Raw genomic sequence first — 15,852 nt, forward strand, 5'->3', positions numbered from 1 at the left:
CTTTACACAGTTCAGTGTCATCTGCGAAAATTGATACTTTACTATGCAAGCCTTCTACAAGATCATTAATAAATATATTGAAGAGAATAGGGCCCAATACTGACCCCTGAGGTACTCCACTAGTGACAGTGACCCAATCTGAGTATTTACCATTAATAACCACCCTCTGTTTTCTATCATTGAGTCAGTTACTTACCCACTTACAGACGTTTTCTCCCAGTCCGAGCATTCTCATTTTATATACTAACCTTTTATGTGGTACAGTGTCAAATGCTTTGGAGAAGTCCAGATACACGACATCCATTGATTCGCCGCTGTCAAGTCTAGAACTTACCTTCTCATAGAAACTGATTAAATTTGTTTGACATGACCGATCCCTCACGAAGCCATGCTGATATGGCGTTATTTGCTTATTTCTGTTAAGATGCTCTGACATATCATCTATCAGAAAACCTTCAAACAGTTTACCCACAACAGATAAAACTTACCAGCCTATAGTTTCCATGCTCTGTTTTTGGACCCTTTTTGAATATTGGCAACACATTTGCCATGCGCCAATCCTGTGGGACATTCCCTGTCAGTATAGAATCTGCAAATATCAGAAATAAGGGTCTGGCTATGACATTACTTAATTCCCTTAGGATACAGGGGTGTATGCCATCCGGTCTTGGCGATTTTGTCTATTTTAATCTTTTTAAGTCGCTGTTGCACTTCTTCCTGGGTCAGACAGGACACTTTTAATGGGGAAATTATTTCAACATTCGGCATGTCATCTGACAGTTTATTTTCCTCAGTGAATACATTGGAGAAAAAAATATTTAACAGCTTTGCGTTCTCCTCGTCACTCTCTGCGACTCCCCCCTCATTACTCTTTAACGGGCCGACACCTTCAGATTTATACTTTTTAACATTTATATAATTGAAGAACATTTTAGGGTTAGTTTTACTCTCTTTGGCAATTAATCTCTCAGTCTCTAGTTTGGCCGCTTTTATTTGTCTTTTACATGTTCTATTTTTTTCCTTCGTTTTTCAGTGCTTCCGTGCTACCTTCCTGTTTTAGTGTTTTATATGCTTTCTTTTTGTCATTTATTGCTTTCTTTACAGTTCTGTTTATCCACATTGGTTTCTTTTTGTTCCTTAACCTTTTATTCCCATACGGTATGTACCTCTCACAATGAGATTTTAGGATGCTTTTAAAGATATCCCATTTTGTGGCTGTATTTTTATTTGTGAGGACTTTATCCCATTTAGTTAGGCCTATGGCCTCTCTTAGTTGGCTAAATTTAGCTTTTTTGAAGTTTGGTATTTCTGTTCCTCCCTGTAGAAATGCTCTCTTGAATGATAATTGGAAGGTTATTACTTTGTGGTCACTATTTCCCAGGTGTCCCCCAACCTGCACGTCTGTTGTTCTGTCAGGCCTATTGGTTAATACTAAGTCCAGTATGGCCGTCCCTCTAGTCGGGTCCTGAACCAGTTGGGAGAGGTAATTGTCTTTGGTTATTGCCAAGAACCTGTTTCCTTTATGAGATATACAAGTTTCAGTTTCCCAGTCTATATCTGGGTAGTTAAAGTCCCCCATAATAACCACCTCATTATGATTTTCCGCCTCGTCTATCTCATTTAGTAGTATATTTTCTGTGGACTCTGGTATATTAGGTGGTTTATAGTAAACTCCTATTAGTAATTTATTATTGTTTTTAGCTCCATGTATCTCTACCCACAGTGACTCCACATGTTCATGTCCCTCACTTATATCTTCACGGCGTGTGGTCTTTAGACCGGACGTTACATAAAGGCAGACCCCTCCCCCTCTCCGGTTTTGACGATCCTTTCTAAACAGACTGTAACCCTGTACATTAACTGCCCAGTCATAGCTATCATCTAGCCATGTCTCAGTTATTCCCACTATGTCATAGTCCTCCTCACACATCACTAATTCCAGTTCACCAGTTTTATTAGTCAGGCTTCCTGCATTAGTATACATACATTTGAAACCTATGAGAGTGAGCGCTGGGAATGAGAGCTGTCCTGAGGACGGCAATACAGTTGTTAGTGACTTACAGCATCTGTGCCCTTGGTGGACCCTTCATTCTCATTTGGCATTTTCTGCTGAGTTCTCCTGCAGGTTTCAACTGATCTCTGCAATTCTGTAAGCAGGTTTATCCTATAATCTGTTCATTGCTGGGCACTGTTGGGGGCACATGAGGACATTAGTTGACAGGCTCTGGTCTGTACAATGTCTTATTTAGAGATCAGCCTGAAAAAAAAAACTTCCATGCTTTAACATGCAAGCGGTTTTCTTCAATAGACAATTGTATGATTGTTTGTGTATTGGTGCATTCTTTTTACAGCTTTCTGCGTAAACTATCAGTGTGCTTGTACTGTTTGATGTTCTATGGTATGTGCTTTCACAGTATGGTCGCTGTATTCGTGCTGCTGTCCGTCAAGAGAAAGGTCTGTCATCACTAGCTGATCATCTGTCCCATGAGAGTGAGCGTGTTGTACGTGCCATTTGTGGAGCGCTGCGCAACCTTTGTGGAGACAGCCGGAACAGAGAGCTGATAGGTAATGCAGTGACTGTGGGAAATTATACATGCCAGACATTTGAGATGTATCAGAATATGACATGGCTAAAAATCAAAAGGGAAAAGGTGTTTAGGGAATGTTATATTGATTTCTTGTTCGACTTTCTTTTTTTGTCATTGTGTACAGGTAAACATGCTCTGAGTAACTTGGTGGCGCGGCTACCAAGTTCTCAGTCTCCTGTGGTTTCGGAGGATACAACTGTGGCTATTCTGAGCACTATTCAAGAGGTTATCACTGGCAACTTGGAGGCATCTAAGAAACTGCGAGAGAGCCAAGGAATTGAAAGACTTGTACTCATTAATAAGGGAGGGTGAGTGAATTTCCTTTGGTAAAAAAAATAAGTAAACTGCATGAATAGAATTAGATGTCTGGATGTGTATTTTGAATTGTATGCTAAGACTGAGGGTACATGGAGACTTTTTACTATCCATATCAAAGTGACAGCAACAGTACACAGGAGTGCTGTATATCTAGCTATATATTTAAAGTTTGAAGTTCCTGAAAAATGTTCATGGCTTATAAACCTGGCATTTTTCTGAATTAATGTGTTTTTGGGGTAAAGATTAGAGGAAATGCAGTGTATGAGCATACCCTTTAATGTGAAAAGTGTATTGGTTAATTAAATGGCTAAAACTGTTGCTGAATTCTAGATTCTGTGTTTTAGACAACTTTTTGCACTATTTGCAGCGGCCGTTCTGACAGAGAGATCCGTGGAGCTGGTCTTTGCCTTCAGACAGTATGGGGGTTTAAGGAGCTGAGAAGACCTCTCGAGAAGGAAGGTTGGAAGAGGAGTGACTTTCAGGTAATGATGATAAGTATAACTATTACTTGAATAGAGGATACCAATTTTTTAATTTTTTATTTAACAAATATTTTTGGTGTATCGGTGAACAGAAACCAGCAGTTCTACTAAAGCTAAATGCGTTAGTGAAATTTTTAGTTTGACCATAGTTTTATGATGTATTAGAATATAATTTGATGAGCGTATCGACTTCGGATGCTTCATCCAAAGTCACATTGCATAAAACCTTGTTTTTATACTGTACGGAGTGCTCTGTACAGTATTACAATGTATTGGCTCAGATTAGCCGAAATTATTAGTTTGCGAAGTATTACAATGAAGTTTTATTCGAAGCGACTTCGGATGAATCATCCGAAGTAGATTCGCTCATCCCCAATTACTTACATTTTGGAAATGCTGACCATAAACATAACTGCTATTTCCTTCCCACAACCTACGGTAAATCTATCTTTTAGTTGTTGTTTTGTCAGTACTGTTAGTGACAAGCATGTTGTTTTTGAAGGACATGTTCACAAGAGAGATTTTCCACACAGATTTTAGCACAAATTTCATTGGAATCTGCCTGATAGATTCATAATGACTGCGGATTTCAAAACAGTGTCAACATGTTACATGTATCTTTCAAACTACAAATCTGCTGCAGAAATTCGAGGTTATTAGGGATGAGTGAACTTCATATTTTGAAGTTTGGTTCGGGGTATATGCTGAATTGCATTATGGATTCCCTTACCACAGACTATAACACAATTCCATGACAGAATGCATAACGGAATGCCTTTAGAGGCATTGTTCATTTCGTCATAATAGACGTCTGGCCTGCATAGCAGATCTGTCCAGTTTTCGTTATGCTGGAATCCTCTCCTGTATAACGGAAACAAGCATTCCGTTATGCATTATGTCATGGAATTGCGTTATGGTCCGTGGTAACGGAATCCATAACGCAATTCAGCAAATACCACAACACGCACTTGAACTTCAAAATATGAAGTTCGCTCATCCATAGAGGTTATGCCTCCAATTTCTGATGTGGATTCTATGCAAATTGTATTTTTCCCCCATGTGAGCATACCCTTACTGCTTCCTCTAATTACCGTCTATACAGAAAAATCAATTAGTAGCCCAGGGACCCTGCATATTATGAATAGATAAGAGTCTTGCCTCACATCGCTTGCCGGACATTGAAAGTATTTGAATTGTAACTGATGTTCATTTTTTTTTCTAGAAATAAGTAGTACAGATGAACAAAAGAAACTTTGTAATATATCTTAGGCTACTTTTACATTAGCGTTCGGGGCTCCGCTTGTGAGTTCCGTTTGAAGGCTCTCACAAGCGTCCCCAAACGCATCCTTACTGCCCAAATGCATTCTGAGTGGAGGCGGATCCGCTCAGAATGCATCAGTCTGGCAGCGTTTGTCCTCCGCTCCGCTCAGCAGGCGTACACCCGAACGCTGCTTGTAGCGTTCGGGTGTCCGCCTGGCCGAGCGGAGGCAAACAGATCCGTCCAGACTTACAATGTAAGTCAATGGGGACAGATCTGTTTGAAGTTGGCTCAATATGGCTCAATTTTCAAACGGATCTGCCCCCATTGACTTTCAATGTAAAGTCTGGACGGATCCGTCTGAACTACTTTCCCACTTAGAATTTTTTTCTACACTATAATGCAGACGGATCCGTTCTGAATGTCTGCATTATAGGAGCAGATCCGTCTGTGCAGAGACCAGACGGATCCGCTCTGAATGCAAGTGTGAAAGTATCCTTATCAGAGAAAGATGCGAACATCTTCTCTTTTCAGGCTCCTTTCCTGTTTGACCCTCCTCTACTCGAAATGTCTATTCACTGCTTAGGCTGAGTTCACACTTCAGTAATTTGGTCAGTTATTTCCATAAGTTATTATAAGCTAAAACCACTAGTGAAGCCTACTCAGAGATGAGGTATAATGGAAAGATTTGCACCTGTTCTGTGTTTTTCACCCGAACCTGGATTTGGCTCACAATAACTGAGGAAAATAACTGGTGTGAACTTGGCTTTCAGTTAAGAGCTGTGTGCCATCTGAAGGATAAGTTTACATAGAAGATCAGGGATCACAAGCAGGGAGACTAAAGAGAAACTTGTAAGTGATTTACAGTCTTCACTGCTGCTAAAGTTGACAGTTACAGTTAAACTGCAAAGGAACGAAATGGTACACACTGCAGCTTACAGTAGTCTGAAAAAGTACCTGAAACGACAGTTACATTTTAAAGTCGTTGTACAGTGCTTAGATAGTGTTCACCTATCCACGGGGTAGGTCATCAATATCAGATTGACGGGGGTCTCACTCCCAGCATCCCTGCTGATCATCTCTTTAAAGAGGCTGCACCACTCATGTGAGCATGCATCCTCTTCACTGTAAGGGTCCATTCACACGTCCGTAATTTGGGTCCGCATTCGTTCCGCAATTTGCGGACCCATTCACTTTCAATGGGGCTGGAACAGATGTCAATCCGCATTTTCAGGATCCGCATCTGTGTTTTTTGGGATACGCAATTCCGTTCCTGAAAAAAATAGAACATGTCCTATTCTTGTCCTCAATTGTGGACCAGAAAAGGCATTTTCTATTTTAGTGTATGTGATGAGCGGTCCACAAATTGCGGATCGTACATTGAAGGTGTCCGTGTTTTGCGGATCCGCAAAACACTTACGGACGTGTGAATGGACCCTTAACCTGCTGACCCTATAGATTGTAGAGGCAGAATAGTCTATTCAACTGTATGGGAGAGGAAGGTGTGATTACACTGTGTTGCTACTACAATCTAGGTGATAAGCAGGTTAACAGTGAAGAGGAAGCTTTAAATGCATGAGCCGCCTGGCCACTTCAGGCAGCTATTTGGCAGGGGTCTTAATGCGATCTGATATTGGTGACCTATCCTGAGAATGGGTCATCAATACATGAGACCTGCACAACCCCTTTAAACAGTTTGAACAAATAACATAATAACTGTAAATAACAGAGACACTATTCAAAAGTTGAGCCTGTCCCTACTGCATGCTGTTCTCCAAGAGGGTAGCATGAAGTAGCTTTCAGGATCCCTTTAAATCTCTCAGCAAGAGCTGAATAAGTCAGTCTGTCTTAGCCAACTGTAGCAGAGATGCAACTGCAAAACCACAACAAATAGGGCCAAGGTCATAGCTAAAGAGTTCAAGAGTGCAAGAGTTCAGCTTAGACCCCCTTTCCTGCTGCGTGAGGCAAAAATTGAAGCCGCACACCCAATGCCAAATTCTTGACCTAATCCCTTCCCTCCAGCCAGAGGACAGAGGCTTCTTTCACACTTGTGGCAGAGTGATCTGGCAAGCAGTTCAGACGCCGGAACTGCCTGCCAGATCCGTCAAAACGTATGCCAACTGATGGCATTTATAAGACAGATCAAAATCCTGATCCGTCTTACAAATGCATTGAAATGCCGGATCCATCTTTCAGGTGTCATCTGGAAAAACGGATCCTGCATTAATTTATTTCATTTTTTTTTTCCGGTCCGATCCATAAGTGCCGCAATTTGAATGCTGGATGCGGCACTAATGCATTCCTATGGAAAAAAAATGCTGGTTCCGGCATCCAGGCAAGTGTTCAGTTATTTTGGCCGGAGATAAAACCGTTGCATGCTGCGGTTTTATCTCTGTCCTGATCAGTCAAAAAGACTGAAATGAAGACGTCCTGATGCATCCTGAATAGATTGCTATCCATTCAGAATGCATTAGGATAAAACGGATCAGTTATTTTCCGGTATACAGCCCCTAGGGCAGAATTCTATGCTGGAAAAGAAAAACGCTAGTGTGAAAGTACCCTAACTTTAAAATTCTGGGCCCTAGTGCAAAATCTATAACATAGCCCTCTCAGCATGCACTTTCCAGTGTCGTCTTATGTGGAACAAGGGTCTTTGGGCCCCCTTAGGTTCCTAGGCCTGGTAGCAACTGCTTTCTCTGCACCCCCTATAGCTATGCCCCTGAATAGGTCTTTGTTATACTACTCAGCAGTGCCCTGGTGTTTTTATCGATTTATTGTAAAATAATATGGTAATTTGCTCATATTAGAATGCTTACTGATCTGTTATGCTCATACCTATTGATGATCACATAATGATTTCAATTTCCCCACCCCGCCCCTCAAACCTTCTTTCTTTGTTAGGTGTCTTTTGCAGGCTCAAAGCGAGCTCCAGGATTTGATGATAGCACTCTCCCACTCATTGATCGAGCCCAGAGGATTGGTAAGGTTTAAAGCAAACACATACTACTGGTGTCTTTATAATCATATATTGTGCCTGTGGATAAAGCAGTAATATGTATATTAGCTTTCTGAACAGATCTCAGTGTATTGACACTATAGTGTATGGAATACAGTATATGATATTTACATGCTAGTCTGAGGGCAGAGCTGTGTGCTGATGTCTTGCCCTGTCAATCAAGGGGAGATGGAGTTTGCAGAGCACAGGGGGTGTTAAATAGCAGTGCTCAGATGATTCAGCCCCGCCTCTTGGTGCTTCAATTGTTCATTTGCATATAAATAAAAACGTAGATTTCTCTGTAGCTGTTTAACATGGAGACAAAAGACAGATATTGTTTTAATCAGCATGATGAGCCGTACCAGCAAGTATGTCTGATTTTAATATGGTTGATCCTGGTGACAGAACCTCTTTAACCACCTCCCGACCGCTGTACGCACCGATGCGTCCGGGAGGTGGTTGATTTGTTCCTCCTGGACGCATCGGCGCGTCATCTCGCGAGACGCGAGATTACGTCACAGCCGGCCCGCGCATGCGCATCGCGGGCCGGCATTTCGAAGCACAGTATTTCGTCAGCAGCCTGCCGCCACGATCATTGCTGGCAGGCTGCTGATTTTTAAAAAATCCAATCAGCAGCCATTTAACCCCACATATTAGTAAATATGATGGGGTTATATGGCTGCTGTGCTCCTCTGCTCCTTCTTTTGGTCGGTTGGTTCCAGCAGAGGAGCACACATCACTGTGAGTACCCACTACACCACACTTAGCCCCCAGATTACCCCAATTAACCCTTTGATCACCCCTTTGATCGCCCCTGTCAATCACTAGTGAAAGGAAAAAAGTGATCAGTGCAAACTGTCACTTTTTTTTTTCACTGGTATTGACCGTTAGGTTTCAGTATAGTTTAGGCCCCTTGGTTAGGTAGTTTAGGGATCGGTTAGCGCCCAGCCCACCGCACCGCATTTGTACTTTTATAGTATCTGGAAGTGATCAAAACTGATCACGGTCAGATCTATAATAGTACTAGTGTCACTTTAGTTCTCCCTCCACCCAAAACGCAGTGTTTGCCCGATCAGGCCTGATCGGTCGCCCACACGTGCGTACACCCACGCCCGCCCCACCGCAGTGACAAAAAATATATATTTTTTTTGATCGCTGCACATTCACTTTACACGCACTGCGGCGATAAAAAAATCAGTTTTGATATTTTTTATCAACCGCAGCAGCCTCCGGTACTTCGCTAGCCTCCCATTTGTAAGACAGGCTTGCTTTTTTTTTCTTGGGTAGTCTCAGGGAATACCCCGAAATTTAGTTGCCCACATGTCTAACAGGGGGTATTCTTCTGAAGAGGCCTACAGGCTTCTGACCCAGTCGGATGAGGAGTGGGAACCCTCATCTGATGAATCCAGCGGGTCAGAATACGAACCTGTAGAAAGCAGTGGCTCTCTGACCCAAAGTTCGGACGAGGAGGCTGAGATATTTCTCTCACCCAGCATGGGTATATGTAAAATGACACCCCAAAACACATTCCCCAACTTCTCCTGAGTACGGCGATACCACATGTGTGACACTTTTTTGCTGCCAAGGTGGGCAAAGGGGCACATATTCCAAAGTGCACCTTTCGGATTTCACCGGTCATTTTTTACACATTTTGATTGCAAAGTTCTTCTCACACATTTGGGCCCCTAAATTGCCAGGGCAGTATAACTACGCCACAAGTGACCCCATTTTGGAAAGAAGACACCCCAAGGTATTCTGTGAGGGGCATGGTGAGTTCCTAGAATTTTTTATTTTTTGTCGCAAGTTAGTGGAATAAGAGACTTTGTAAGAAAAAAAAAAAAATCATCATCATTTTCCGCTAACTTGTGACAAAAAATAAAAAGTTCTATGAACTCACTATGCCCATCAGCGAATACCTTAGGGTGTCTACTTTCCGAAATGGGGTCATTTGTGGGGTTTTTCTACTGTTTGGGCATTGTAGAACCTCAGGAAACATGACAGGTGCTCAGAAAATCAGAGCCGTTTCAAAAAGCGGAAATTCACATTTTTGTACCATAGTTTGTAAACGCTATAACTTTTACCCAAACCATTTTTTTTTTTTGCCCAAACATTTTTTTTTTATCAAAGACATGTAGAACTATAAATTTATATATGGATGTCGTTTTTTTTTTTGCAAAATTTCACAGCTGAAAGTGAAAAATGTCATTTTTTTGCAAAAAAATCGTTACATTTTCATTAATAACAAAAAAAGTAAAAATGTCAGCAGCAATAAAATACCACCAAATGAAAGCTCTATTAGTGAGAAGAAAAGGAGGTAAAATTCATTTGGGTGGTAAGTTGCATGACCGAGCGATAAACGGTGAAAGGAGTGTAGTGCCGAAGTGTAAAAAGTGGCCTGGTCATGAAGGGGGTTTCACCTAGCGGGGCTGAAGTGGTTAAGATATGCTATAATAAAATTCAACTTACATATATATGCTCTTGCTCTCACGTGGTGTCGAGGGGTTGCCATGGCAGCGTGGGACCTAACAATGAGCGCCAGACCTGCCGTGCACAAATGCCATAGGCAAGGCCTAATAGGCATTATGTCAGACTTACTGTAACTCTCATAATGCGGTGCAATAGAGAGGATTCAAGGTTTTACAAAAGTGTTTGTTTGAGGAAGAAAAAAAAAGGTTAAAAAAATTAATACATATTATTTCATTATTTATCCTCCTATATGATGAACATCGTAAAATAAAAAAGCCACAATTTCTGATTTTTGTTCATTCCACCTCCTAAAAGGCAATAAAAATGATCAAACATGTGTATGTGCAATTCCACCGTTGAAACAACAACTCATCCCACAGAAAAACACAGCTTAACACAACTTTGTCAAAATAAATAAATAAATGTTATTGGCTTTTTAAATGTAGCACCACAGAATCAAATTTTTATTTGGTAGACACAGCACTGTGGGTATAGGCCCTGGCACTACAAAAACATACACAAATCAGCAGCACTCTGGATGATTACCTTTTTACAGGTTGTTCTATTTCCATGTAGTGGCAGTGCAAGCAGTGTTGAGGCTCATGCAATCGGCCACATCTGTTTTGCGATCTGAAAAACAAGCATCTTGTCAGAGTGCATGCTGCTATTTATTTTTCTTAACTTCGGTAGAAATGTACTATCGATGTCTGCAAAACAGAGAAGAATAGGACATGATCTATCTTTTTTTGCACAGTAGCGAAACAGACAGGGCTCTTTCACACCTGCGTTCTTTTCTTCCGGCATAGAGTTCCGTTGTCGGGGCTCTATGCCGGAAGAATCCTGATCAGTTTTATTCTAATGCATTCTGAATGGAGAGAAGTCCGTTCAGGATGCATCAGGATGTCCTAAGTTCAGGACCGGAACGGTTTTTGGCCGGAGAAAATACCGCAGCATGCTGCGCTTTTTGCTCCGGCCAAAAATCCTGAAGACTTGCCGCAAGGCCGGATCCGGAATTAATGCCCATTGAAAGGCATTGATCTGGATCCGGCCTTAAGCTAAACGTCATTTCGGGGCATTGCAGGATCCGACGTTTAGCTTTTTCTGAATGGTTACCATGGCTGCCGGGACGCTAAAGTCCTGGCAGCCATGGTAAAGTGTAGTGGGGAGCGGGGGAGCAGTATACTTACCATCCGTGCAGCTCCCGGGGCGCTTCAGAGTGACGTGTCAGGGCGCCCCACGCGCATGGATGACATGATCACATGGCACGTCATCCTTGCGCATGGGGGCGCTCTGACGTCATTCTGGAGCGCCCCGGGAGCCGCACGGACGGTAAGTATACTGCTCCCCCGCTCCCCACTACTACTATGGCAACCAGGACTTTAATAGCGTCCTGGCTGCCATAGTAACACTGAAAGCATTTTGAAGACGGATCAGTCTTCAAATGCCTTCAGTTCACTTGCGTTTTTCCGGATCCGGCGTGTAATTCCGGCAAGTGGAGTACACGCCGTATCCGGACAACGCAAGTGTGAAAGAGGCCTTATGGATGCAGACAGCACACTGTGAAATTAATGGGTCCACGGATCAGATGCAGACAGAAACTACGTCCGTGTGCATGAGCCCTTAGGCTCAAACTTGTCTGCCTCTGTGAGCACTTAATATAGAATAACTGCAGCACTCTTGTTGTCTTTAATAATCGTCAAAGTTTATTTACCAAGTGTTTACAGATTATTGAAGACAGCAAGAGAGATGCATTAACTAGGAGTCACTAGGTAGAAAAAAAGTTTGTTCTGCTAAAGTAGGCTATACTTCTACAGATGCTACAGTAATCCATTTTAACCTAGTGTCTGTAGAAGGCAGACAAGACATGTTTAGGTCTACATAAGTTATCTTTTACCACTCAACAGTTCTGCTTCACTACTCCCACCACCCTCTAAGTGCCAGGAACCCAGGCAGTTTTCTGCACTGTATTGCCTTATATGTTAGCCACCCATTATCCTGGTGCCGCAGCCAAATTTAAGTGCAACGTTGTTGAAGTGGTGACCCTGCACGTGCCCAAAAGCGTCAGATAGGTCAGTGGGAGTGTAGGGAATGGTAATACCTATCTGTAACCCAGCTCCCTAGCCTAGCTTCCTTTTCTGGTTTCTATGTTCTCCATGGGGCTACCAGCTTTGAAATAGTTAGGCTCTCCTTACTGCAGAGCCTACACGTCCCCGGCTGCAGGGATCCTCCTGCAACCCTCATTCCTCCTGCTTCATCTAAATAAAGTGTCTTTTCCTTTTTTTTTTTTTTTTTGAGTTTTAAAAGTTTTATTGAGTAAATCAATACAATACAGAAATGGAGCAGGGGAGAATTATCATAGCTCCGCTGCTCCTACATACGAGAGAACATTTACAGGTCTGTCACATATCAAGTAGATGATGAGTCCAAGTCCAAAGGCTAATCATTAGAGAGCCGTCCAGTAGATAATATATTTTGAGGAAAGCACATTTGACTTCACGGCGTAAAATATTGACACAAAATATCAAAAAGTTACCTTGAATCTTAGTACTATGATTCATCCAACACTGGCCATATCGGGTGCAACAACCACCCCTGAACAGTTAATTCATATTTAGCATAAGAAGGGGAAGGAAGGAAGTAGAGGGGTAAAATGAAGGGTATGAACTCTTAAGACTGTACCTCCAGAGGGATCGTTGGTAGAGCTAACCCTAGTCTAATAGCCTCTAAAAGAAATCCAAAGACTCCAGATTTTTAGGAACTTGTGATGGGATCTCGGTTCCCATGAGGACAACTCCTCAAGTCGGTAAATTTGGTCAATCGTCTGGTACCATTGATCCAAAGAGGGAACCTCAGAGGATAACCACAATAAAGGGATCAACAGTTTTGCAGCATTCATCAGATGTTTGAAAAGAAGTAAGTTAGGGGGAGAGGGGTCACGAGGGTAAAGATTCAGGAGGGCAACTTCTGGAGACAGAGTGGTATCGGAATTGCAGATTCCATTAGAGATTTGAAAAATCTTTTCCCACCAATTTAGTAGAATCGGACATGACCACCATATGTGAATAAAAGCTCCTCTCTCTTTTGAACATCTCCAGCATGTGTCTGACGCTGAGACTGAGTATAGACAAGTCTTGTCAGGGGTTCTATACCATCTTGTGATGATTTTATAGTTATTCTCCTGAATCTTTACGCACTTTGAGGTTTTATGTGAAGAGTTACAAATGATAAAAATCTCTTCTGGGGAGAAATATTTATTTAGGTCTTTTTCCCATAGCCTTATGAAGGCAGGCGTTAGGGCAGTAGGAGGCTTTCTCAACCTGTTGTACCATTGTGAGATCAGTTTATGTGGGTTAGAATCTCGGGATATAACATGTACAAACCAAGTTATAGGACTGAGCAAGGTATGTAATTGGACATTTTGAGACACGTATGCTTGCAGGAAGTGGGTCCCGTTAATGTTAGAGAATGGGACTTTTAGGAGATCACATATTTCATTTATGGAAAGAAGAAGTTCCTCTTTATAAAGATCTGTCAATTTCAGAGTAGATTGACCAATCTCAGTGGGAAGGCTGCTCTGTAAAGCCTGGGGGACTAAATGAAATACATCACCTATTTTGAGAGAAGGGGATGGGAGTGGGGAGCTTAAGGGTGATTTCTGCAAGGCAGTCCACGCATTTAGAGTGGCTTTCATAATCGGGGTAATATTGGGATGAGGGGGCAATGGAGACATATGTCCTAGTAGAGCAGCTCTGAATGGGAGCCCTAATAAAGCTTCTTCCATCGGGACCCAGGATTTCTGTTTGGGGGCAGTCAACCAGTCTACTACTCTAGTAAGAAGAATAGCTCTGCCATAAAGTTCAGGGTCTGGTAAAGCTATACCTCCCCTCTCTCTCGGATAAGACAAAGATTTGTAAGACTAGTAGCTTTTTTCTTTTCCCATATAAAGGAATGGAACATGGACTTAAGTTTAGAGTAATATGTGGAGGGGACGGGTATTGGTAAAGTCTGTTAGAGGTAAGTAAGTTTAGGGATGATGAGAGACATTAATATGTTTTTCCTCCCGAACCACGAGAGTATAGATATCGAGAGAGGTTAAAGGTGTTGTCCGGGATCCAACAATTTTTTTTTTTAAACATCTTACTCGCCTTTAGTAGCAAAGTCTATGTTCCCAAGGTGGTTTGAGGTGTCTTTTACACTGGAGCATGGCTCCTACAGCCCTGAACACATTGTTTACATATCTGTTTATCTGTTTCTTCACTTCCTGCCGCACTGCATTGTGGGTCTCAGTGCAGGGCTGCATCTGCTGATTTCTCCTGTCTAACATAGTGTCCCTGCACCCACCCCCCTCATACATATTCATGAATCCTGCACAGCCTCCACTCCTCCTTCGATCCGCCCCCCCTCATACATATTCATCCTCTTGCCTCATATTCCTCCCCCATATGTACACCCATAAACTTCTCCTTACTCTATCTCTGGCATCTGTCATGTGCTCAGTGTTTGCAGCGTTTAGAGACAATCGGACACCGTCACACTGTAAGGGGCACGCTCCCACGCGCATGCATAAACATACCGAACACCGTCACTGTAAGGGGCACGCTCCCACATGCATCCATAAACATACCGGACACTGTCACACTGTAAGGGGCACATTTCCACATGCATCCATAAACATACCGAACACCGTCACTGTAAGGGGTATGCGCCCACATGCATCCATAAACATACCGGACACAGTCACTGTAAGGGGCACGCTCCCACATGCATCCATAAACATACTGGACACTGTCACACTGTAAGGGGCACACTTCCACATGCATCCATAAACATACCGAACACCGTCACTGTAAGGGGTACGCGCCCACATGCATCCATAAACATACCACTGTAAGGGGTACGCGCCCACATGCATCCATAAACATACCGGACACCGTCACTGTAAGGGGCACGCTCCCACATGCATCCATAAACATACCGGACACTGTCACACTGTAAGGGGCACACTTCCACATGCATCCATAAACATACCGAACACAGTCACTGTAAGGGGTACGCTTCTATATCTAATATATATATATATATATATATATATATATATATCTCTATCTCTATCAAGGTAAACCTTATATACTGACCAGTTGAAACCGATGTATAACCACAGGAAAGGGAAATGCACACACTGCAGCTCCAAAAGGAGAATGTGCAAAAAAGATTCATTCCAAAACACAAGTACGGGGCTAAAAAAAATATTTTAAACTAGACAAAAGCAGCCCCATTACATAAATAGTATTATCCGTTTATTTCAAATCCCCCCCCCCCCCCCCCAAAAAAAAGCAGACTGATTACACTAATATTACCTTTTCTTTCAACTGAGCCATTGTTTTATCATATTTTCTTTATTTAATTTTTTTTACACAATCAACATGCCATTGTCTAAATGCAATATATGCAATTAGCATGGCCATGTCATCCTGTGGTGAAAGGAATTCCTCCTTTCTAAAGCCTTCTGCCCCATTAGCTAGTAATTCTGATGGGAGGAGTTTTCTATGCTAACATTGTAATGCTAGTCTGTAACGTCACAGACTGGGGGCGGGGCTTAGCGCGATGCCGGCCGGACAAGTAACCGCCCCTCCAATATCTCTGCATTATCATCTAGACTGCCAGTGACGTCACCGGGCTCCGTGAGCAGAGGAAGAGGAAGCTTTGCTCGCCTGCCAGGGACCCGGTACGTCACTGAAGATAAGA

At 42.5% G+C, this 15,852-nt stretch overlaps 1 protein-coding gene across 5 annotated transcripts in view; it reads left to right on the forward strand.

Moving 5' to 3' along the window:
• Positions 1-15,852, forward strand: part of LOC122940687 (catenin delta-1-like) — a 575,811-nt gene that overhangs the window by 374,436 nt on the left and 185,523 nt on the right. For all 5 annotated transcript variants that reach the window (XM_044297389.1, XM_044297388.1, XM_044297390.1 and 2 more), the window contains 4 exons: positions 2,415-2,565; positions 2,713-2,896; positions 3,274-3,388; positions 7,548-7,626. In XM_044297389.1, coding sequence (XP_044153324.1) covers positions 2,415-2,565; positions 2,713-2,896; positions 3,274-3,388; positions 7,548-7,626 — 529 coding nt within the window. The remainder of the gene's footprint in view (positions 1-2,414; positions 2,566-2,712; positions 2,897-3,273; positions 3,389-7,547; positions 7,627-15,852) is intronic.

The sequence above is a fragment of the Bufo gargarizans genome, chromosome 6 (assembly GCF_014858855.1).
Source record: "Bufo gargarizans isolate SCDJY-AF-19 chromosome 6, ASM1485885v1, whole genome shotgun sequence".
Taxonomy (NCBI): Eukaryota; Metazoa; Chordata; class Amphibia; order Anura; family Bufonidae; genus Bufo; species Bufo gargarizans.